The 27229-nt window shown below is 38.1% G+C and overlaps 1 protein-coding gene across 1 annotated transcript in view; it reads right to left on the reverse strand.

The window, feature by feature from the left end:
- Positions 1-27229, reverse strand: part of LOC150077384 (uncharacterized) — a 389065-nt gene that overhangs the window by 21388 nt on the left and 340448 nt on the right. Inside the window, exon 14 of the mRNA XM_090385883.1 lies at positions 6690-7384. Within this exon, the coding sequence (XP_090242009.1) occupies positions 6690-7384 (695 nt within the window). The remainder of the gene's footprint in view (positions 1-6689; positions 7385-27229) is intronic.

Raw genomic sequence — 27229 nt, forward strand, 5'->3', positions numbered from 1 at the left:
CAGTTAGTGCAATTTTAGAGTCATTATTCCCACAAGATTTAGAAGAAAAGGAAACAGTCAGCAGAAGAGATCAGGAAATTAAATAAAGAATATCCAGGTGTAGGTGAATGCAAGTTATTCACAAAAGAAGAATTAGAGGAAGGAACAGCCAAAATAAAGAATGGGAAATCCCCAGGAAAAGACTTGACTGAGCCTGAGGTCTTAAATTTTTTTGTAAAGAAATGGTCAGATATCCTCTGGACTTATATGATACATTTTTGTAAGAGGGTATATATTTAAAAAGTGGAAAATTGCAGTTGCCAAAATCTTAGTAAAAAGTCCAGATAGGGATGTAGCAGACCCTGGATCATATTGGCCTATCTCGTTGTCTCCACTATTTGGAAAAGTATTAGAAAGAATGATTATAAAGTGTTGAATCATTATACAGATTAGCATGATGCAAGAAAGCAAGCTTATGCAGCATCAGCCAAAAAAAAAAAAAAAGAAACTCCCACTTCACCCCTCCATTCGTTTGAAATACCTGTCCAGAGAAGCCTTAAATTTATTTAGGCTATCAACTTCCACAACAAGGGATGGAAGTCTGTTCCACCAACCAACTACCCGCTGGCTAAAGGCAAATTTCCGCACATCTATTCTACATCTGTCTTTCCTCAATTTGAATTTATGCCCTCTCAGGTGATTATTCTGAGCAAGAGGCAGAATCCCATCATCATTGAGCATGCTCAAACCATTCAAGGCTTTATACACCTCTATCAGATCACCTCGCTGGTGCCTAGTCTCCAGACACTGTAATTTGCAAAACTTAAGCCTTTCTTTGTAAGAGAAATCCTTTGTTCCATTCACTAATCTTGTTGCCCTTCTCTGTACTCATTCCAGCAGCTCTATATCCTTCTTGAAATGAGGCCTCCAGACCTGTATCAACCCATCTGCTCAACCTTTCCAGATCCTGTTGCAGCAGCATAGCGTCAGTAGTGTCCTTAACAACCCTGCCAACCTTCGCATCGTCTGCAAACTTGGACATTAAGCTTGATATACCATCATCAATATTATTTATAAATACAGAAAACAATAATGGACCTAACACTGAACACTGAGGGACTCCACTAATAACATTAGTCCACGATGAGCAGTGTCCATTGATTACACTCTCTGCCTTCTCCCTCTCCCTTTATCCATAGCAGCAATTTGCCTCCAATGGCACACTGCCCCAATTTGTGCAGCAGTCTTCCATGTGCAACAGTATTGAAAGCCTTTCTAAGATCGAAATACAGTCAGTCCTCGTTTAGCACGATAGTTTTGTTCCTAGAAACCCTCGTGCAATACAACAGGCCCAATGGGAAAAACAGGATTAGGTGCCGACCACCTAAGATTGAACACACATTCGTAACTAAAACATTACCAAACAATAAATAATTGTAATAAAATACGTATTTTATTACGACCATTACGTAATAAAATATTGCTACTGCTTTTGCTTCTATAGCAAGCAAACTTGTTTTTCTATCCAAACAGATGAAAGCCATTCCATCTCTTCCAATTCTTTGTGCCTTAATCTAATGTATTTTAATTACACTTTGAGTTGTTCCTGCTATGAAAGTTGTTTTTATTTTCTCTGCATTCTTTGTAATTCTTGGCGTTGCCTCATTTAGGACTGTAGCACGTGCAATACGACATGGTCTTTTATTTTGCTCAAAGCGTTTCATAATTTGATACTTTTTCTCTATCGACAGAGGTGGACTGGCCATAAGCTTTACCGGAGAAACCATGGTGGGCCGGAGGCCACTGTGATTTTGGCCATAAACAATAGTATGAGGCCAACATAAATTTTCCCAGATAAGAATTTTTGACCCAATCCGCCTCTGTTTACTGATATTGCTTTTCTTTTTCTCTCTGAATCTGCAGTGTCTTCACCAGGACACTTCCTTTTACACCTTTTAAGTATTTTACTCATTTTTAGGGACTAAAGCACAATTACAAAACGAGGTGGCACGCTTGATACACATAAACAAAGCTGTAGAAACTGAATAAACAACACCGTAAAGGCAGAGATACACTATCAACACCTCACATTTTACTAAAGCACATTTCTGGGGGTTACTACCATAAAACAATAAAAACAATTTCCAGTTGTGTTTCTTCTAGTGGAATCTGTTATAATCTCGATCTAACTGCATTTGTGATTATACTGATAGCTGGAATTGTGTTGGTTTTTATGTTATTAGGGTGAAATGTGTTTCCCCTTCACTAATATAAAAAACATAATTACATTTTCAGAATCTTCTCTTCATTCCTATCGCGTTGCGTTCAGTTGGGGTGATTCTGCGTTCGACTGCCTTTTCTTGTAAACACAAAGGCAAATCGTGCATAAGCGAATTCGGTTCGTGTTATGTCAGATATCGTTCCCCTATTTATTAATCATGTATGACCGAATTCGTGTAGTGTAAACACGTGTTATACGAGGACTGACTGTATATAATATCAAAGTTATTCCCTGCATCCAGTTCTTTTGTGACTGCATCATAGTATCCAATCAAATTGGTCAGGCAAGATTTCCCCTTAACAAAACCATGCTGTGTCCGAGCAATAACTGAAGTCTTGTCTAGATGATCCTGCAGTGCTTCTTTAACCAGTGCCTCCATTAATTTTCCTGGAACAGAAGTTAAACTCACAGGTCTATAATTACTTGTGTCAGCCTTTGATCCTCCTTTGTGAATTGGGGTCACATTTGCACATCTCCAGTCTATGGGTACCCCCCCCTGAGTCCAAGGAAGCTCTCATAATTATGGCTAAGGGTTTGCTTACTTCCTTTGCTGCCTCCTTTAATATAACTGGATAGATCCCATCCACCCCAGGTGCCTTTCTTGTGTTTATCTTCAACAATTTCTCCTCCACTTTACTCTCAGTTATTACAAGATTATCTAGCTTACTGACAGAGTTGAATACACCTCTGGCCTTCCCCTCGCTGAATAACTCCTGATGTGTATTTTTCTTCTCTGCCACATGTCTCATTAGTTCATCTGACATCCTTTAGGCCTAAACCTTGAACAATATTTCTTAGTTGGTATGTAAAGCCTAGTAGCTTCCAAGATAAGTTCTTTGAATGCTTTCCATTTTGAATTTGCTGTTTGTAACATCATCAGTTGGTCCCACTGTATAGAATTTAAATACTGTCTCAGACCATCGTAGTCACCTTTACGAAAGCAATAACCCTTTCCTTTACCCCTGATGGAAGTTTCCTCTCTGAGTAAATCCCACTTCAGCACACTGTCACCTAGTGGTTCCTCTATCTGCAGATTCTTAATGCATGAAGAATCACTACTGATAATCATATCAAGGATATTACTCCCTCTAGTTGCCTCCCGAACATGCTGATGTAGAAAACAATCATCCAATAAATCCAACAAAAGCCTTGCTAGTGCGTGAGTGACCAACCACAAATTCCAGTCAATATCTGGGAAATTAAAATCTCCTATTATAAGACTCTGTGATTTACTGGCCCACTCTATTTCCCAGTACAGTTTCTTATTATACTCATCAGAGTCATTAGGCCTATAGCACACTCCTACTCTCAATTTTAATCCCCCAATGCTTATGTCCCAAACTGACTCGATACTGCACTGTCCAGCGATGTCGACTGGCTTCACGTCCTTGGATTTTGTGTGTTTCTTAACTAATAGCATAACCCCTCCTCCCTTCCTATCCTGTTTATCCTTTCTGTAGATGTTGTACTCCCCAAATTCCAGTTTTGCATTCCTTATATCTGTGTGACACCACGTCTCTGATATCCCAACAATATCCGCCTTTGATGCTTTGAGCAATACCTCAAATTCATCAAATTTATTTACCAAACTCCTAGCATTGGTGTGCAAGCACCTGTTCTTTTTCTTAGCTACCCTAACACAACCCATGTGTTTACTTGTACCGCAATGACTCCCAGCAGTCTCTGAAATATCCTGCATCTTGTTTTCCAGGCTTCTGCTCATTCCAATAGAAGCAGTGCAAGAATCACTTTCACCTCTGCCAGTGGCTACTGTTAATCTATTAGTCCTTGTATCTCCCCAAGCTAGCAGTTTTCCGACCCACCTAACACTGCCTCCATAGCATCAGCAAATATTCTTGCACCCTTTCTATTTAAGTGTATCCCATCCCTGTAGAAGCAGTCCCTTCTGTTAACAAGTACAGACCAGGGTGAAAAAAATTCTACCCCTTGAGCCTTGCACAATTTTTCCAGGGCTGAACTGATCGACAAGGCTCTCATGATATACTCCCTCCTATCGTGTCTGGGCAGAATTGCAGACACTTTCAAACAACCCTAATTCCTTTTTTTCAACAACTATACTCTACCAAATAAAGGACTATGCTCTACCAGGTAGTATGGCTTACAATTCTTCAAATATTTAAAGGCTAGGTACAACAGTGCACACTAAAATTAGAAGAATATCTATAGCCCATGATACAAACCTTACTGCTGATAAAGACAAGATCTGAAAAGGTGGGCTACTTTAGTATTATAGCAAAAAACTGCTTTAAACACGCATGTTAGGCTTAATTGGCCAAACATCCATTTATGTATTTTAGTTTCTACTCACTGTTCAAAATTTATCCTAAAGTTTTAAGCACAAAAAGCTGTTTATTGTTATTTAAAGTTTATCTTATTTTAAGAAATCAGTATTTAAACAGGGTGATATTTGTTTATTCAAGTTTACATACCTGTATGTCATAATGCCCTTTAACTCATATGTTAGCAAAAGTGGCTCTTCACAGAGATATACATAGGTCACTCAGAATAAAGTTAGCTACCTCTGTAATAAAGAAACACTGGTCTAATTATTTATTAATTTTTTTTTTTTTTTCCCTATCTCTGAAATAGCCATTTACAGCTTTCTTGAGATCACCACTTGAAACCTTCTTCAAATGCCCACATAGCGTGCCTAGAGATTTCTGAAGTGAAAATAACCACTGATACAAAGGGGGGAAAGGGGATGTCTACAGGATTGATGGGTGAATTATTTAACTCCTGCAATTTCCAGAAGCACAACACCTCATGTCAGTTTACTTCTAATCTGTTCCTTTATAGACATTACATTTTTAAGAACAGCAGCACAGGGATAATTCACTAATTGTTTTCTTATGTGGCATGTAGCATACCAAAAGAATTTCTTTCATATCCCCAAAAAAGTGTCCATGATCTTCCTGGTAGAGAGCTGAGTCCTGCATTTTTTCAATAGTAGTGGCCAATGGTGCTTCTGTTCCATGGATTTCTGTTTCATTTCTGGATCCCAGTGATGAAACTACATTTCATCTCATCTTACAATTCTTGAAATAATTCTTGTGGATCCCTAAATTTTCCTCATGAATTTCGGCCCTACACTGTTTGACCTTTGACATGAGCAAGAAAAAATTACATTCTCTGGAAATCACAGAAACTTATCAAGTTGAGCAAACTAATTTTTTTTAATGGTTGTAAAACAAGATTTATCCCCTAATATTGTACAACTCTATATTATACGAAGTATGATTATAAACTAATGAGACTGATTTTTTTTTCTCTTCTCTTTTCGTTTTTTTGGAAGTTATCCCAACAATGCTGCCATTGCTTAAAAATATTTTTGGCACTTATTTTTTGGAGATGACTTCAAGACCTGTGTCACATTCTATGAATAGCCCAAATGGGGGGAAAAAACCTTCATCTATGAAGATGGGTTCTTGATTTTTTAAAAACAACCAAAAGTCATTCAGAAAGTCTAGTCAATTAGATAGGTGATTAATACTGTTTCTGATCAAAAACTGTTGTTCTACAGGAAGTGCACAATGAACCGAACAATCAAAAAGGCAATCACTGAAACACAGTTTACTAGCTTTTCATAATACAAAGCCTGCCCATATTTAATTTCATAAAAATCATTAATTTCTCCAAATGCTTTCAAATTTTTACACAATAAGCATAACTAATTATACTTATAAGCATTACACAATAAGCATAATGTCAAAGAAGCAAATCAACAATCTTCAACTTGTGACGGACTTCGCCATCAAAACCAATGCTTGTTTTTCTTAAAAATGCATTGTTTATCCAGCTTCCCTTGAAAGATCAAAATAAATGTCAAGTCCCTACAAAACTTTTCTTGTGTTTCAGTTTCTTTATTTAAACTTAACTCTTCATCCATCATTCTCAACAGTTAATCACCTATCTAAACAAACCAAATCTCTGAGAAGTTCACTATTTTTACCAGTCTTATGGGTAATTCTAGGGCCACTTTGAGAGCTATCATTACAGGCCATCTCCCTTAAATCTTTTGTGCCGGTCGAAAGCTCTTGTTCTTGACATTACTTCATGTAGATGTTTAACTTCACACAAACTTGGATATTAATTTTTTGCTCTATATAACAGTCAAACATTTTCATATTGATATTAAGCAATATGCACTTCTATTCTGCACAACTGTTAGCAAACAACTGACCAGCCAACTTAAAGCACTAGTTCACTGGTTGGTTTAGGTTGATCAGCCAACCTAAACTACTACCTTGATTTACATAACAAATTTACATGTCTTTGTTATGATTTTTCCTCTTTACTTCCACATGCTACATGCGAAATCCAGTCTCATTACTTTACAGTCGCACTTCATGTCTAACTATCAAAGAAGAAAAGCCCCGAAAGAAATAAATTAAGTATTAATATTTCTTACCTTTTTCTTTTCTTTTTTTGGAGCAGGAGACAATGTCTCTATAGCTGTACTTGTACCTGGAGTTGATTCTTTAACCATAATACTTTTAGTTAGTGTATCAGTCACTGTAGAAATTCCTGATGCTGGTGAAACAGAATCACCATGGTTATTTGAATTTGATACTTGAGAATTCTGATTCACAGTTGTTGAAGCATTAGGTAAGGAATCTTCACATATGGATACATTAGATGAATATACTGTTGCTGGCTGTGGTGGCTTAGCAATTACCACAGCCTTTTTTGGTGTAGAAGCTGATGTTGATGAAACGATGCTGGAAGATGCTTTGCTATTTGATTCTGCAGGCATATAAGAAATAAAAGATTCAACTTTTGAAGGCACTTGTTTACATAAATATTTTGCAGATGAGTTATTAACTTTGGAGCCAAACGATGATCCAGAGCTATTAGATTCATCAAGGTCCATTTCAACATCTGGTATTTCACCTTCTTCAAGTTCAGTGCTATCAGGTGGTGGCGGCGGTGGACTTTTTGGAAGAGGTGGTGGAGGTGGTGGAGAATCTACCCCAGGAGGAGGTGGAGGTGGTGGAGAATCTACTCCAGGTGGAGGAGGAGGCGGGGATGGAGAGGGACTATGGGAAGAGGAATTAGAATTTTCATCTATCCAAGGAACAGGTCTAGCATTCTTAGAATTCCAACCTAAAACAAAATGCAAAAATTCAGATCAAAGGAATATGAGATGCTAATTTTTTATTGTCAAATCAGGCATTGGTGCAAACAATGGGGAGGTGGGGTACATATATGCATTAAAGAATTAATAGATATAGATTGTGCATACAATAAATTAAATTGAATTTGCTGAGTACCAAATTAAAACTGGTGTTTATTCTACAATGTGTATATTTTTATGCTTAAAAAAAAATGCCTGTATATTACAGTTGTAAGTTGATTTACTGTGGTTATATTGTACACCACTATATATATATATATGCAGCAAACACATACACACATCTGTACATAGTACCTGATAACATGTAGACCATATTTTTAGAATCTATTTAGGACATGAAAACAATCGAAAAAGGTCATAACAAATGTGTCCAATTCTGAACTCTTATAGAGCTATAACTTTTAATTTTAAAAAAATGGCTATTAGTGTTCAATAGTAAAAAAAAAAAAAAAAAAATTATAAGAAATAGATATGAATGATAAACATGTACCCAGTATGAATAAACATTCAACTAAATATGAGACTACTTATTTTTATTTATTATCTTCACAGCAAAAGCTCCAACTATTCAGAACCAGACACATTCGTATAAACTTTTTTCAAGGTTTTTGTCCTCAAATGATCCTGTATCACAGTGATCATCACTGTGAACCTCCCAAGAGCAACAAGATGCTGATCATTTAACATTCCATTAGCATTAGTAGAGGCATTTGATGCAAGAAAGCAAGCTTATGCAGCATCAGCCAAAAAAAAAAACATAAAATAAATAAATAAAAAATAAGCACTTCCACTTCACCTCTCTGTTCGTTCGAAATACCTGTCCAGCTGAGCCTTAAACTTATTTAGGCTATCAACTTCCACCACAAGGGATGGAAGTCTGTTCCACCAACCAACCACCCGCTGGCTAAAGGCGCCTCCGTAGCCAGGAGGGAAGGAGCAGCAGCGCGTAGCACACGCTTCTTGATTAGACCGGGGTTCGAGCCCATCACCACCAAAAACGGAGGATGCGGAAAGGTCAGGGGATGACCACCGCATATCCCGGAGCAATATGGCCTTAGTTGCTAATGCTCCTAAAAACCAAATAACAACCACAACCACAATTTGGCTAAAGGCAAATTTCCTCACGTCTATCCTACATCTGTCTTTACTCAATTTGAATTTATGCCCTCAGGTGATTTTTCTGAGCAAGAGGAAGAATCCCATCGGCATTGAGCATGCTCAAACCATTCGAGGCTTTATACACCTCAATCAGATCACCTCGCATAGTCTCCAGACACTGTAATTTGCAAAACTTAAGCCTTTCTTCGTAAGAGCACCCCTTTGTTCAATTCCCTAATCTTGTTGCCCTTCTCTGTACTCGTTCCAGCATCCCTATATCCTTCTTGAAATGAGGCCTCCAGACCTGTATACAGTACTCTAGGTGTGGCCTGACCATTGCCTTATACAAGGGAATAATCACCTCCATATCCCTGCTAGAAAAATTCCTATATATCATCGACAATACACCATGAGCTACTCTTGCAGCCCGCCTGCACTGCTCAGAAAACGTCATATCTGCCTGCACAACCACCCCCAGGTCCCTTTCATTCTCTACCACTGTCAGTGTAGTACCACAGAGTTGATACATTGTTCTGGGTTAGCTGATTCCCATATGTAGTACTTTACATTTGTCAATGTTAAACTTCATTTGCCACCTCTCAGCCCACTGCTCAACTTTTCCAGATCCTGTTGAAGTAGCATAGTGTCAGTAGTGGCCTTGACAACCCTGCCAACCTTCGTATCGTCTGCAAACGTGGACATTAAGGTTGATATACCATCATCAATATCATTTATAAATACAGAAAACAATAATGGACCCAATACTGAACCCTGAGGGACTCCACTAATAACATTAGTCCATGATAAGCAGTGTCCATTGATTACCACTCTCTGTCTTCTCCCCCTCAACCATCCCTTTATCCATAGCAGCAATTTGCCTCCAATGCCACACTGCTCCAATTTGTGCAGCAGTGTTCCATGTGCAACAGTATCAAAAGCCTTTCTAAGATCCAAATATATAATATCAAAGTTATTCCCTGCATCCAGTTCTTTTGTGACTGCATCATAGTATCCAATCAAATTGGTCAGGCAAGACTTCCCCTTAACAAAACCATGCTGTGTCTGAGCTATAACTGAAGTCTTGTCTAGATGATCCTGCAGTGCTTCTTTAACCAGTGCCTCCATTAATTTTCCGGGAACAGAAGTTAAACTAACAGGTCTATAATTACTTGTGTGCCTTTTGATCCTCCTTTGTGAATTGGGGTCACATTTGCACATCTCCAGTCCACGGGTACTTCCCCTGAGTCCAAGGAAGCTCTCATAATTATGACTAAGGGTTTGCTTACTTCCTATGCTGCCTCCTTTAATATAACTGGATAGATTCCATCCACCCCAGGTGCCTTTCTGGTATTTATCTTCAACAATTTCTCCTCCACTTTACTCTCAGTTATTACAAGATTCTCTAGCTTACTGCCAGAGTTGAATACACCTCTGGCATTCCCCTCACTGAATAACTTCTCATGTGTGAATGTCGATGCAAAATATTCATTTAGTTTGTTAGCTACCTGAGCAGGATCATCAACAGTTGACCCATCGATATCAAGTGGACCAATCTGATTCATCCCCTTCCTTCTAGAGTTTACATAAGTAAAGAACTCTTTGCTGTTTTTCTTTGTATCCCTTGCCAAAGATTTCTCGTAATCTGCCTTCGCCTGCCTAACATCCTTTGTAACTTTGTTACAGATCAACTTGTATCTATCATAGGCTTCTGTGTCGTGTTAATTTGTACGTATCCCATGCATTTTTCTTCTCTGCCATATGTTTCATTAATTCACCTGATATCCACTTAGGCCTAAACCTTGAACAATATTTCTTAGTTGGTATGTAAAGGCTAGTAGCTTCCAAGATAAGTTCTTTGAATGCTTTCCATTTTGAATTTGCTGTTGGTAACATCATCAGTTGGTCCCACTGTATAGAATTTAAATACTGTCTCAGTCCACCGTATTCGCCTTTACGAAAGCAATACCCCTTCCCTTAACCCCTAATGTTAGTTACCTCTTTGAGTAAATCCCACTTCAGCACACTGTGATCACTGCCACCTAGTGGTTTATTTTCCTGCAGATTTTTAATGCATGAACAATCACTACTGATAATCAAATCAAGAGTATTACTCCGTCTAGTTGCCTCCCGAACATGCTTATGTAGAAAACAATCATCCAATAAATCCACAAAAGCCTTGCTAGTGTGTGAGTGACCAGCCCCTAATTCCAGTCATTATCTGGGAAATTAAAATTTCCCCATTATAAGACTCTCTCATTTACTGGCCCACTCTATTTCCCTGTACAATTTCTTATTATACTCATCAGAGTCATTAGGCCTATAGCACACTCCTACTCTCAATTTTGATCTCCCAATGCTTATGTCACACCAAACTGACTCGACACTGCACTGTCCCGCAATGTCGAATGGCTTCACTTCCTTGGATTTTATGTATTTCTTAAATAATAGCATAACCCCTCATCCCTTCCTATCCTGTCTATCCCTTCTGTAGACATTGTACTCCCCAAATTCCAGTTCTGCATTCCTTATATCTGTGTGACACCACGTCTCTGAAATTCCCACAATATCTGCTTTTGATGTTTTGAGCAATACCTCAAATTCATCAAATTCATTTACTAAACTCCTAGCATTGGTGTACACGCAAGTATACATGCACCTGTTCTTTTTCTTAGCTACCCTAACACAACCCATGTGTTTACTTGTACCCCCAACGATTCCCAGCAGTCTCCGAAATATCCTGTATCTTATTTTCCAGGCTGCGGCTCATTCCAATAGAAGCAGTGCAAGAAACACTTTCACCTCTGCCAGTGGCTACTGTTAATCTATTAGTCCTTGTATCCCCCCCAATCTAGCAGTTTTCCGACCCACCTAACACTGCCTCGATAGCATCAGCAAACATTCTTGCACCCTTTCTATTTAAGTGTATCCCATCCCTGTAGAAGCAGTTTCTCCTGTTAACAAGTACAGACCAGGCTGAAAAAAATTCTACCCCTTGAGCCTTGCACAATTTTTCCAGGGCTGAATTGATCGACAAGGCTCTCATCATATACTCCCTCCTATCGTGTCTGGGCAGAATTGCAGACACTTTCAAATTCAACCCTAATTCACGGCTTTTTTTCAACAGTGACCTGTACTTGTTAAGTAATTCCGCCAGTCTCCTACTCTTAATATCATTAGTGCCAACGTGTACAACTATACCACCTTTTGTGCCCTTAAAAGATGATATCCGCTCTAAGTCATCAACCTTTGCCCCTGGCAGACATACCCTGGTCCTGTTCCACCTATCCTTTTTACAAACCATGTTTCCCTTTTCCCTGACAATAGAGTCACCAACAACTACTTGTTCCTTTAGGACCAGCGCATTCTGCCTTGGGGGTTGCCGCTGTGTTGCGCGATGACCTAGTGCAAGCTCTGGCATTGGTGTGGGCAGCCGAGAGCTTGATGGGCCCCTCACTTGTAATCCTTCGAGGGCATCCATCCTGTCCTTCAAGCTCTCATATAGGCCCATAACAATGCTGAGTTGTCGCCTGATTTCCTTACACTCCTTGCATCGCTTACACAAAGACATCCCCCATGGCAGTATCATGTCCCATACCCGACTGTCCACAAACATTAAGCAAATAGTGCATTTTAATAGGCTGTGATTCAGATTGCAACTGCCCCCCCTCAGTTCTCCCCTGAGCCTTTTCCTTTGCTGCTCTGGTCAGAATCATGATTTCGATTTAATTTAAATAAAATTTCAATTTCAGTACAAAATTAAAACCCTAAACTTATATCCCAACACAGTTATAATGCTATATTTATGTTTCAGTATCGAGTGTTATCTATGAAATCCCTTTATATAACTTCCGTATCCAGTTAAGTATTAATTATTTATTTTTTACTAATTATTTATGTTACATAACCCAAGTCGTTATATGTATAGTTAAAAGTACAATTTAATTTACAATGAAGTTTAACAAGATTAACTGACAATATTATGTACTATACTATACTATATTAAGCTTATTCTATCTATTATCGCGTAACAATGGCGGCAATTACGAACGGTAAACACGTGGATTTGATACCCTTTCCAATACTAAGTAATATCTACAAAATCTCTATTTAAGTTAATTTAAACTAAGTATCGTAAATAGGAATATAAAGCTACTATAGAAAATAAGTTAATATGCCAATTTAAGCTAATAAAACAGAAAATAAATCAGAAAAAACTTCTCTGTTCCAAGAGTGGCAAAAATGTACGTTCGCACAGGCTACTCTCGTTCTCACATTCTCCAACCAATGTTCAAAAGTCTTTAATTAGTAAGAATGCCAACCTTAACTTGGCATTGTATAAAAAATTATTATATTTATTTTCAAATAAAAAAAAAATAAAAATGATAAAATAAATATAATAATTAGGATTTCAAAATATAAAACAAAGGGTAAAAAATAGTACAGTGTAGCGTATTTTTAAAGCATCCCACAATAAATTTCATGTAAGGAAAAGAAGCAATTACAGTAGACCGTCAGTTGTCCGAAATAATTAATATCAGACCGCTTCTGGATAGCAAAATTTTCCAGATAATCGAAAGATAAAATCAAATAAATTCTGTTAAATATGTATTAAGGTAAAAGAAAAAAAAAGAGACTAAATTGTGTGATAAACAAAACACATTTATTTAATTAAAAAAATAATAATAATAACTTAAACACAAACATTTGCACATTTACATATGTATGTATATTCGGATAGGTATTTAACTGCAAATTTTAAGTAATTTTTTAAAATAATGTTCAATCGTTTTTTGCTACATTTGTTGTGACCTTTTTCTCTTTTTTTTTTTTTGCTACGAAATCTCTCAAGTTCCTTAATAATATCAATTCGATTATATCGCATTCTTCCTGGTTTTCTGCCCATTTCAGTGCTGTTTCTTTTCGTTGACATTTTACCGTTAAAAAAAAAACAGAGAAAAATAATAAATCACACAGTTATGGGCCAATATTATTCTTACCAAATCTGGAGTTAAACTAAACATAATATGAAATGAAGAGAACAAACTATGTTTTGGAAACATGGGTTCACGGAAGTGAATGGCTAAACTTTATTAGTCATGGTTTCCAAGAAAACTCATTAGTCCCGCCTTTCAAATTATTCCGAATATCTGACGTTCTACTGTACTTGAAATTAGAGAGAGATGTACTATATATGTATAAACATTGGACTCAAGGGTATCAACTATGCACATCTGGAGCTACGATCAACAGTTTTATTTACATTCAAAATTTTGAAGTCAGAACTATATAATGATCTGCAATTAAGAAAAGAAAAAAAAAATAAAAAAAAAAAAATATATATATATATATTGTGTTCTTATAGAAGTTTATGATATCAATATTTAGTCAAGTTTATGTTATTAGGAGTTTGTCTTTTTTTCTTTTTTTTTTATGTAAACCCCAAACACGAGAGGTATTAGAACCTATAGTACTTAGTACCGTGCTTGGGTTGGAGGTTGAGAAGACGAAAGAAGATATTTGTTGGCATTGGACTTAACTTCTGTAGACTGTAATTTTCAGGAAATACGAATGAAGGAAGGTAGTTCCAGAAAACGGCAGTTGAAAGAATAAACGAGGAAGATGAAAAGTTTGTTCTGTGAGTTTGAAGTTGGACAGTAAATGGATGTTGGCTGATGGCGGCACGTGTTCGGACTGTTTTGAAAGAGAGAGCAGGAATTATAGAAGCCAATTCAGGACAGTGCCCATGGAAGTATCTGTAGAAGAGGCATGCAGCAGAAACAGTACGTCTATGAGACAGCGAGTGGAGAGACTGTTAGAGATGAATCATTAATTAACCTAACTGCCCTCTGAATGGAATCAAGAAGCCTGAGAGAAGTTTTGGGGGCACCACCCCAGATGTGGGAACAATATTCCATGGCAGGGCGGATCTGCGATTTATACAGAGGCAGATCTGCGATTTATACAGCTGTTTGGAAGAAAACAAACGCCGAGAGCGAAAGGGAAAACTAAGTTTTTTAGATGCAGAGGAAGTAATATTTGTAATGTACTTGTGCCAAGAGAGAGATTAGAATTAAGGGTAATCCCCAAAAGAGATATATCATTTTGCCTAGAAATTGGAGTGTCACTAAAGATAAGCATAGGTGCAGAAGAATCCTGTTTGTGAGATATAAGACAAGACTGAGTTTTAGAAGGGTTGAAATCAACTAAGTTGTCAATGCCCCACTGGAGAATTACCTTAAGATCGGCATTTAAGGAATTGGTAGCAGATTTTCGAGAATTTGAAGCTGATTGAACAGGGCAAAGTTTCTCAAAATGAAAAGTGGAATGCAAGGTGCTATTATCGGCAAAACTATAGATAGGATTTCCAGTCAATGGAAGAAGGTCATTAATATACAAGAGGAAAAGAGTGAGGGAAAGAACTGAACTTTGGGGGATACTGGCATTAGTGGAGAAGTTAGAAGACAGAGAGCCATCTACCATCACCCTCAGTGAGCGATCACAGAGAAAACTGGATAAACAATTACTAAAAACAGTTGGCAAACCATAAGATGGAAGCTTGTTTAGAAGACCTTAAGCCAGACACAATCGAGCCTTTTAGATGTCAAGAGCAACTACTTGTGTCTCACACAACCTTTCCATTGAATTAGTCCATAAATGGGTAACATAAGCCAGAACATCACCAGTGGATTGACACTGACGGAATCTATACTGGCGATCGTTGATCAGACGGAAGGTTTCTAGGTAGTTTAAGAGTTGGCGGTTAATTGATTTCTCCATTACTTTAGAAAGAGTAGAAGTAATTGCAATGGGACGATAATTGGATGGGAGGGATTTGTCACACTTTTTAGGAACTGGCTGGATATGAGCAAATTTCCAAGAAGAAGGAAAAACACCTTTGGAATAAGAAAATGAAAAAAGGCAATATAGAACAGGAGTGAGTTCGGGAGCACAGGTTTTAAGAACAAGTGGGGAAATATCATTGGGACGTGGGGCTTTCTTAGTATCAAGATTCGTCAAAATCCTTCTGACATCCTTTTGACGGAAAACCACAGGAGGCATTGAATGGAGCGTGTTGGGAAAGGTGGTAGGTGTTTTACCAAGATCATTAATATATGAGTTGGAAGAAAAATGGGATGCTAGCAGGTCAGCTTTATCCTTGGTTGAAGTGACAACAGAACCATCTGGTTTGGACAGAGGTGGAAGCAGAGATGGGCAAAAGTCGTGGCCAATAGCTTTGGAAAGCGACCAGAATACTCGGCTACCATTAAGGCAAGAAGCAAGTTTTCTACTCTTAGCCTGTTCACACTATAGTTTGGACTGATTAATAACTGCTTTACAATTGTTGCGAGCTTTGGTGTAGGCAGAAAATGAAATGAAGAATTAGATACAAGCCAATTACGATATGCAACATTCTTCTCTTGAACAGCCTTAGCACATTTATTGGAAAACCAAGGTTTAGATAAAGGAGGAGATTTCAAAGTGGAGTGTAGGATAAAGGATTCCATTCCTGCAAGGATAATTTCACTGACACGATCTGAGCAAACGTTGATATCAGAAGTTTTGAAACAGTAATCCAACCAAGGAAAAGAAATCTCACAGGTCCTCCCATTTTGCATTCTTGTAATGCCAAACAATATGAGGTTGGGAACAGCCATGAGATAAAGGATCCATTGGAGAAGAGATAATCACCAAGTTGTGATCTGAAGTGCCTAAAGGACCTCTCACTTTGACTGTGTACTTAGAAGGGTTGTTTGTGAGAAAAAGATCAAGCGTATTGGCTGTATGATTAGGATTGTCCGGTATTCTTGTAGGTAAATGAACAATCTGTGCAAGATCATTAGAAATTGCAAAAGCCTCAGCATCTCGACCAGCTGGGTCAGTGTAACTAGAAAACAAAAACCAGCCTGAGTTGTGAACGTTAAAATCACCAAGGAAAATTACCTCACTGTTAGGAAAGTTGGACTGCAGAAAGTCAAGTTGCAAAGAGAGGAAGTCAAAGAACTCCAAGTGATTAGTGGAGTTGGAAGAATGGTAAAGACAACAGATGAATTTTACACAACGAGGTAGAGAGATTTTAAGCCAGAGAACATCAAAGAGAGTAGATTCCAAATTGCCAAGTCTCTGACAGGTAATATCAGAACGGACACATACACAAGTACCACCTTTGAGGCGAAAAGAATCATACAGGGAATAATTTGGGCATCTAAGATGAGCAGTAGTTGAATCAACTGATAACTGAGATTCTGTCAGAAAAAGTACATGGGGTTTGGCAGACCGCAAGTGGAAATGGACATCGTTAAGATTAGAATTGAGACCACGTATATTTGAGAAATGAATTAGGAAGTGCTTGGGAGGTTTAGATCTTTTCGCAGATAAGCTTGCTCTATTAGTTTGATAATTCATGGTGTATTCAATAGTAAGAAAACGTGGGTGGGACATGCTGTATGAAGCAATGAAATTTTTGGATATGGCCTACACACTACTCGGACTCCCTCCAGTCACTATCTGGCACAGTAGAGGTAGCAAGATTATACACTAGCTGATCCGGAAGCCTTCTAGAGAGTTACCAACAGGTTCGGTCCGGTGTACTAACTAGCGGCCGGTCTGCGAAAACTGTTTCAGAGGTGTTCCCTCGAAATGTAAGGAATATTGGATCTCGCCACGATGTTCATCATAATCTCAAAAGTCATCAATCATATTGCATGATGGAAGAGATAGGGAAGGGTTGACCGGAACTTAGCTCTAGAGACTAAACATGGGTTCCACCACTTCAAGCCTCCAATAAGCAAAGTGGTGGTATTGCACCGGTTGATAAGAGTCATCTACCACCTAGTACTGCCTGGTAACATAGAGGGGTGGCATTCCTCCATGTGATGTGGGCACCACACCTCGACCCCTGCTTACGTTGGTTCACACCTGGGTGGTCACTCACCATGTACTTGTGCATGGAGGTTATACCCAGGATTACTAACAGTCCCACCTAGCAAGCAGAGGATTTGGCTGTTACAAACCGTCTGGACTTCGCCGAAATTAGGTCCACTTGACTTGAGTGTCACTCGAATATCAGTTCCATTAGCGTCTTAGACTCCCAGGTAGCAAGTGTAGCTTGTCTGGCATATTTAAGAGAATGTCTGTGACAACCTAAAGGACCACCTGTTTGTGCAACGTTAATTGCCTACAAATCCATAACATTTATTTAAATAAAATCGACCAACACACACACACACACACACACACACACACACACACACACACACACACACACACACACACACACACACTGATCACTGAATTATGGAGGCGCCTCCATAGCCAGGTGGGAAGGAGCAGCAGCGTAGCACATGCTTCTTGATTAGACCGGGGTTCCGGCCCGTCACCACCAAATACGGAGGATGCGGAAAGGTCAGGGAATGACCACCACATATTCCCTGAGCAATATGGCCTTAGTTGCTAATGCTCCTAAAAAAACCAAAAAAAACAAAAAAAAAAAAAAAACAAAAAAAAAACTGAATTATGACCATCCCTATGAAAACTGAATGCAACCCAATGACCACATGAGGTATGAGAGTGGAGAGTTAGTCGACCTATGTAGCAATATATAAGGTGTCAATGGTTCAGTAGGTAGTAAAAATTCCGACCGTGATGGATAAAAGGAAAGATTTATCGGACTTTGATAAAGGACAGATTGTGGGTGCTCGACGATTTCCCAAACGGCTGAACTGGTGGGGTGTTCAAGGTCCGGCGTAGTTAAAGTGTTCCAGGACTGGAGTCAAATGGTCAAATAATGACACAATGGCAAAACTGCACAGGTTAGTAAAAGGTTGATGTTAGAGATGAGCACCGGGTCCAACGATTCATACAGGCACAGTACTGTTGAAGAGTAGACTACCCAATACAACATTGGCCAACCTGGACCAATATCTGGCATGACCATGTGTTGCATGCTCGCTCGTATGGGCTATACCAGCAGATGACCCCTACAGCATCCTCTCCTCCTAACCAAGGTTCATCGGCTTAAAAGACTTGCCTGGTGCAAAGAGCACGCAAGTTGGACGTTAGAAGGCTGGAAGAAGGTGCGCTGGTCGGATGAGTCACGTTTTACTCCACACTATGGATGGTTGTGTACAGATTTGCCGTCAACAATATGATGCTCTTGATCCATCATGCATGGTATCAAAAGTGCAGGCCAGTGGAGGGGGTTGTATGGTGTGGGGCATGTTTCACTGGCAGGAACTTGGACTCCTTATGCATGTGGAACAACGTATCAGTGGTCTCTGCTATCGTCAACTGCTTGCTGACTGTGTACATCCCACTATGTTACACTTTTTCCCGAATGGCAATGGTGTCTTCCAAGATGACAATGTGCTGAGCCATCGGGCACTTGATGTGCAGGAATGGTTTGAGGAATACAGTTCTGCCTTCCAGTATATCGATTGGCCTCGGAACTCTGCCAATATCAATCCCACAGAGCACTTGTGGGACACTATGGAAAGGCATATCAGGCATCTGGATACACCAATCGCCTCCATACTTGCATTGCTAGCCATGTTACACTTGGTTGGCCATACCCACCGAACGCTGCTGACATATTTTTGAATCAATGCCATGTCAGATAGCAGCTGTGCTGAGGGCAAAAGGAGGGCCTACGAAGTATTAGGTAGTTGGTCATAATTCAGTGATCACTCAGTGTATAAAAAGTTGACAGCTGATTTACAGCATTGTATGAGAGATTACTATGCTGCTTTCAGCAAGTGTACAAAGACTCTGGGTACGCAAGTTTTGTTCTGGGTCTAAGAGGACACTTAGCCACATCAGCAGCATGATGTTTAATTACAACAACAGGTCTAACCTGAGTTCTCAATTAGTATTAGCATTAAAATCAAAAAATTAAATTTTCTGTTTATACTCCTGCACGACAACCAAGTCAGTAGAGTTTACAATAAATCGTCAATACAAATATTTATCGTATTTAGTAGTCAAGGGCTCGAACCCCGGTCACTCAAGGAACGAGTTCTATGCACTCTCGCTCCTGCCACTAGGCTACGTCAGGCGTTTGTAGAGGCATATGATGCAAGAAAGCAAACTTATGCAGCATCAGCCAAAAAAAAAAAAAAAAAAAACTTCCACTTCATCTTTCCGTTCGCTCGAAATACCTGTCCAGCTGAGCCTTAAATTTATTTAGGCTATCAACTTCCACAACAAGGGATGGAAGTTTGTTCCACTAACCAACTACCCACTGGCTAAAGGCAAATTTCCACACATCTATCCTACATCTGTCTTTCCTCAATGCAACTAGGCTGAATAGAACAGCATTCATAACATTATGTTCAGTTGTTTTTTTGTTACTTTAATTAGAGCCTAATGCAATGAATAATAATAACTACTCAGTTAAATTTCTTGGAATGAGGAGTTCATTCTGACACCTACCCTCTTTCGATAACCAAAATATTAAGTTTACCCTCAAGTGCATTCCATCGAAATGCAAATCTCTTTGCCAATTGTGCTTCTTCACTGTCATATCTTTTGGTAAAGTAAAGGAATAAAACAAAATCAGCTGACGTATTTTGTCTACAAATGTACACAATTTACTTGAACTCCCTGCTTATAGTACAGGGCTAAAGTGAATTGCACACAGAATATGAATATTTAAATGTTATAATATTTAAATATTAAGAAAATGTATTTCCACTCAGCATTTAAATTAAGCAACTAACCAGTGTTTAAATTAGGTGTTTAAAACCTAATTAAGTGTTTAAATTAGGTTTTAAACACTTAATTAGAATTTAAGTGTTTAAATTCTAATTAAGTGTTTAAAACCAGACTGCTGTTAACATATTTAATAATTAATTGGAAAAATTAATTCTAATTAAATAAATAAATCCACTGAATAAAAACTATTAAATAAATTCAATGAAAGGAAGTTCATATGACTCACCAGGACTATATTTTGCATTTGCTTAAAATAGAAAAGACATTATGATCTTTAACCAGATTACCTCAAAATAAGTCAGTTAGCTATGGCATCTGAACAAGTACAGGGTTTCACTTTAAAAGGAAATCAAAGTTATTTGTATTGTATACAATGCTAAAAAGTAGTGATAGGTGGTGGAATTATGTGATGGGAATTACCCATCACATAATTCCACCTTTGCATTCAAACTGTTCAGTTTGTCACAATCCACATTTTGAATCAAATGCATTATTACTGGTGAATAAACATCATGCTCTATACCATAGCAATGATTTTCTTAGTGGAATCTTACTTGGAAACAAAGTCTTACAGTGAATGTCAACAAAAACCCTAATCAGTCTTGTCATTTAACATCCTCAAACTTCTTTTTATGAGAGCTATTAAAGCAATCCACAAAGCAAGCATTGAAATTCAGTTAAGAGTCCATCAACAAACACTGTCATGTTGCTTGCAATAAGATGAAAAGAGTGAATTCCCTATAAACTATTATTTGTTAATTATTCTGATAATAAATGGGATTATTCTTTGACCATTTTGGGTTTACAAAATGAACAGCCTATATAACAAGTCAAAAACATACCTGAAACCCAGTGACACACATGAAACACCGGCTTTACAAAGTACAATAATCAACTTTGTACTTATCCTTTGACTATGTAATATCGGTGTAGCTACACCATACACAAAAAGAAAAACTATGATAGTAGCGTGAAAGGCATCATTTCATCTGTCTCATATTGTGCTTATCCTTCACGAGTTACCACATATTGCATTACGTAGAATAAGTAACACTTCACTAATACAGAAGACTATTGTTACTTATTCTCGGTGGGCACCACCAGATGGTGTTGGTGCATTTTCATACTACAATCGTAGTTTTTCTTTAAGGTGTCTATGGTGTATCTACGCTGATATTATATAGATATAGAATCTTAAACTCTTAAAAAAATATTATGCCTAGCTGCTTGTTTGTTTGTTTGTTATTTTGGTTTTTAGGAGCATTAGTAACTAAGGCTATATTGCTCCGGGGATATGCGGTGGTCATTCCCTCACTTTTCCGCATCCTCTGTATTTGGTGGTCACGGGCTCGAACCTTGGTCTAATCAAGAAGCGTTTGCTATGCACTGCTGCTACTGCCCACCTGGCTACAGAGGTGCCATGCCTAGTTGCATTTAGTTTTATTTAAATATTATCCTTTAACTGGACAGTATACGAATAACCTTGAGCAAGTTTTCAAGTTTGTAAAAATTGAAAAACTATGTACAGTAGCGGACAAAAAAATTGCATCACCTTAAAAAAAGTAACATTTGTAGTGAAACACATAAGATATTGTTTGATTACAGCCATTTTGTTTGTTGCAAAGCATGGGTATTGCATCAGACAATAATTGAAAGATGTTGCATCAGCGGTTTCTATAAATACAGCGTTGGAAGGCTATACACGCTCATTAGTATCCTGTTTTGCGGAAGTGTAAGCATGGCTCCATATGTTCAGTTGACACCAAATAAATAAAGTGTACCTGTTGCTCTAATCCAGAAAGGTCTTTCTATGTGTGCTATCATGATAAAATAGGCTGCCACCAGTCAACCGTATCCCAGGTGCTAAAATTAAGGCATGAAACCGGTGATGTGAAGAGAAGATCTGGATCAGGCTGTAAGAGAGAGTGACTACGCCTTCCCAAGATCGATATTTGAAACGGCTATGCCTTTGTAATCGCAATGCTAGTGTTGTGTTTGTTTGTTTATTTGGTTTTTAGGAGCATTAGCAACTAAGGTCATATTACTCCGAGGATATGCGGTGGTCATTCCCTGACCTTTCCACATCCTCCATATTTGGTAGTCATGGGCTCGAACCCCGGTCTAATCAAGAAGCATGTGCTACACAGTGCTGCTCCTGTCCACCTGGCTATGGAGGCAGCCGCAATGCTTGTGCTATACTGATCTAAAACTGGACTTTGAGATGGCCTCTGGTGTTGAAACAAGTACACGAACTATCAATGCAGCTGGTCTGCATGCCTTTCGGCCCAAGAAGAAGAAGCCTTTTGTTGACAGATTGAGGAAGAGGCGACTTGCTTGGGCTAAAACGCATGTTTTATGGACAAAAGAGCAATGGGCCACCGTCATCTTTTCTGACGAATCAAAATTCAACCTGCATGGCGCAGATGGAAAGTGATATGTTAGAAGATGAAAATCGGAGGCATACCATCCTGACTGCATAACACCGATTGTAGCGTTCTCCATCAGTTGAATGGTCTGAGGATGCATAACAAGCAAAGGGGTGGGCAAATTAAGTTTATTAATGGAACAGTGAATGCAGAAACCTACTTTCCACTTCCCTGAGTGTAGTACCACACAGTTGGTATGTTTCTCTTCGGTTATTTCTATCCATATACAGTACTTTGCATTTGCCAATGTTAAACTTTAGTTGCCACTTCTCAGCCCATTTGTCCAACTTAAAAACAGTAGCATACTGTTTTTACTGTCGTTAACAACTCTGCCAACCTTTGTATCATATGCAAACTTGGACATTAAATCCGATATACCTTCATCAATATCACTGATAAATATGCAAAACAACAATGGGCCCAACACCGAACCCTGGGGAACTCCGCTAATAACCTTTGTCCATGAAGAGCAGTGTCCATTGATTACCACTCTCTGTCGTCTTCCACTCAACCATCACTTTATCCATTGTAGCAAGTTACCCTTAAAGCCATACCTCTCCAATTTGTGCAACAGTATCAAAAGCTTTCCTGAAATCCAAGTACACAATATCAAAATTATTTTTGACATTCAGTTCCTTTGTGACTACATCATAATATCCAATCAAATTGGTCAGACAAGACCTTGCTTTAACAAATCCATGCTGTGTCTTAACTATTACTGCAGTCTTGTCTAGATGATCCTGCAATGCTTCTTTAACCAGTGATTCCATTATTTTTCCTGGAACACAAGTTATTACAAAGTTATTTTTCCTGGAACACAAGTTATTACAAAATCACTTAGCTCCTCTAACGAGGAGCTAAGTGATTTTGTAATAACTGAGAGCAAAGTGCCAGAAGTTTATTTTGATAGTTTAAGTACCAGAAGTTTATTTTGATAAACTTCTGGTACTCCCCTCATTGAATAACTCCTCATGTTGTTGTTGTGGGAGTTTCTGGCACAAGGGCTACATAGGCCATATTGCGCCTATTAAAGTAAGTGAGGATCCATGTGATAACTGATCTGGCAGCAATTAGAATTGATTATACATTTTAATTCGTTTCAAGTAAGTGAATAATTCAGAGAGTTCTGCATCATTGCCTATGATGCTGCTGTGTGACAAGGGGTTTGAGATGGAGCTGAAAGTAGACTGTTGGGCAGTCTTGAACAAGCTACATTCAATCAGTATGTGCTTTACTGATGATGGCTGCAAACAGTGGATGCACTGAGGAGGATCATTTCCTGTGAGCAAAAACAGATGAGTGAGGTGAGTATGCCCGATTCGAGTTCTGGCTAGGAGCACTTATTCTTTTCTATTTTTGCGAAAGCTAGATGTCCATAATTGTGGTTCAGGTTTCAGTTAAAATAGCTTATTGTGGGTTTGCTTTTTCCGCAGAAATATCCATTGTTCTATACATATTTTCTGTATGTTGTGTTTATAATCGGGATATGGGACCAGATCATTTGATATGGCTATGTTGTTGGAAGATTGCTTTGCAGCATCATCAGCGCACTCATTTCCAGGAACACCACTGTGACCTGGGATCCAGGAGAAGACAACAGTCTGATGTTGCTCATGAAGATGTACTAGCTTATGTCTTATTAGCTTTACAAAAGGATTGTAAGCTGAATTATTCTTGAGGGCTAACAGAGCACTTTTGGAATCTCTATATACTATACTTTTATCTATATAATATTGGTGTAAATACACAATAGAAAACTCTTAAACAAAAAAAAACTGTTTGTAGTGTGAAAGGGCATCATTTTATCTGTATCTCGCATTGTGCTCATCCTTCACAACAAGTTGCCATGTATTGCACTACCTCGAATAAGTAACGCTTCACAAAGAGAAGACTATTGTTACTTATTCTCAGTGGACACCACCACCCAGGTTTCAGTTTCAGATCATCAGTTTCAAGGCTTGTTGGTCTTTCATCGGTGGGTGGGCAGGTACCCTGGTATTGCAGACACGACAATCCAGTTGTGAAGATATGACAGATGCCAAAAGATGTACATAATAATGTTTAAGAGTATAAATAATCTATATAATATTGGTGTAAATACACCATAGAAAACTCTTAAACGAAAAAACTACGTTTGTAGTGTGAAAGGGTGTATATGTGTATTATATGTGTATCAAAATTATATAGATATACATATAATAAATAATCTATATAATATTGTACCAATATTATATAGATTATTTATACTCTTAAACATATAATGCCTTGACTTTGCCTTAAACATTATTATGTACACTTTTTGGCATCTCTCATTTTGTGGGATTATCTTCACAACTGGAATGTCATGTCTGCAATACCAGGGTACCTGCCTGCCCACCCACCGATGAAGGGCCAACAAGCCTTCAAACGGTGCCGTCTGGGTGGTGGTGCCCAATGAGAATAAGTAAAAATAATCTTCTCTTTTAGTAAAGTGTTACATTTTCAAGGTAGTGCAATAAATTGCAACTCGTTGTGAAGGATGAGATACAGATAAAATGATGCCCTTTCACACTACAAACGTAGTTTTTTTTGTTTAAGAGTTTTCTATTGTGTATTTACACAAATATTATATAGATTATTTATACTCAAACATATGATGCCTTGTTGCATTGACTTTGACTTAAACTATGCTTTTATTGATTGACAAGAGCGAAATATTTTCCAGACAAGCTTTTAACTCCTCACGTGTGAATGTAAATGCAAAATACTCATTCAGTTTATCAGCTACCTGAGCATGATTATCAATAGTCAACCCATCTATGTTAAGTGGTTCAATCTGATTCATACCTTTCCTTCTAGAGTTTACATAAGAAAAGAACTTTTGGATTTTTCATAATCTGCCTGCGCCTGCCTAACCTCCTTTGTGACTTGATTACAGTCTAGTTTATATCTTCCATAGGCTTCTGTGTCATCTGATACTCTACATGCATCCCATAGATTTTTCTTCTCTACCACGAGTCTCATTAGTTCTTCTGACATCCATTTAGGCCTAAACCTTGAACAGTATTTCTTAGTTGGAATGAAAAGCCTAGTCAATATCAAGAGTAAGTCCCAAAAGGCTTCCCATTTAGAATTCAACATTGGTAAGATCATCAGTTGATCCCACTGTACAGAATTTAAAAACTGTCTGAGACCCCTGTAATCACCTCTTTATGAAAGCAAAAGCCCTTCCCTCGATGGTACCTACATCTTTAAGTAATTCCCACATCAGTACATTGTGATCACTGTTACCCAGCAGTTCCTTTATCTGCAAATTCTTAATGCATGAATAATCACTGCTGATAATCAGATCAAGAGTATTACTCACTCTGGTTGCCTCTCAAACATGTTGCTGTAGAAAACAGTCATCCAATAAATCTTGGATGACTGTTTTCTACAGCAATAAGTCTTGCAAGCGTGCGAGTGACCAACCCACAAGTTCCAGTTGATATCTTGAAAGTTAAAATCCCTCATTATAAGTCATTCTGATTTATTGGCCCACACTATTTCTCTGCACAATTGCTCATTATACTCATCAGATTCATTAGGCCTATAACACACACCTACTCTCATTTTCCCTTTCCCAGTGCTTATGTCACACCAAACAGACTCAACATTGCATTGTCCACCAACATCAATTGGATGCACTTCCTTAGATTTTATGTGTTTCTTAACTAACAGCATAACCCCTCCTCCCTTCCTGTTCTGTCTATCCTTTCTGTACACATTGTACTATTGATGATCATGCTCCAAATTCCAATTCTGTACTGCTTATGTCTGTGTAACACCATGTCTCTGATATTAAAAACAATATCTGCCTTTGATGTCTTGACTCGCACTTCAAGCTCATCAAATTTATTAACTACAGGAACTCCCCAACCTATGTAAAACTTGACTTATGGAAAATTCAATTCACGTAAGATTTTGCTAGCCGGTGCAAACTTAGAAAAATCTCGGAAACTTATTTTGCATCCTGTAATAATAAATGGGGTATCGTGAAAATATCATAATGTGAACTCAATAACTATGTTTTTTTTAAAATTTGTTTCAATTTCTTGGAAGTTGAAAATTTCACTATATTACTAAGCTTTTTATCTCTCTAAAAGGTCATATTTATAATGGAAATTGGACTACCATTTCATCGTTATCATATGTTCCTGTTATAAGAATCAATTGAACGATTTTGTGATATTTTTCTAAAGCACATTTCTGGAGGTCACGATCATAAAACAATATGATGAAGGGAAAAAGTGCAAGTGGTGGAAGTGCCAGGAAATAAACTTTTCAAATGCCTCTCAAACTTTGTGTGCGAGGATATGTTGTTCCTTCCTCAATGGTATAAGGTATGTTTGTGGAAACAAAATTAATTTAGAAATGAAGATGAAAATGATTAAGATGTATGAAGCAGAACAAAGTTTGCCATCTATTGCAAGGGAATTAGGTCTTTCTGCTTCAACAGTGAATACCATTTTAAGGGACATGTAAAAGGGTCAACGCACTTAAGATCAACAGTGTTCACAAAACAGTGTTCGGGTGCTATATCGAAGATGGAACAGCTGTTAA

Source organism: Mastigoproctus giganteus, chromosome 12 (assembly GCF_048544385.1).
Source record: "Mastigoproctus giganteus isolate SK-2022 chromosome 12, ASM4854438v1, whole genome shotgun sequence".
Lineage (NCBI taxonomy): Eukaryota > Metazoa > Arthropoda > Arachnida > Uropygi > Thelyphonidae > Mastigoproctus > Mastigoproctus giganteus.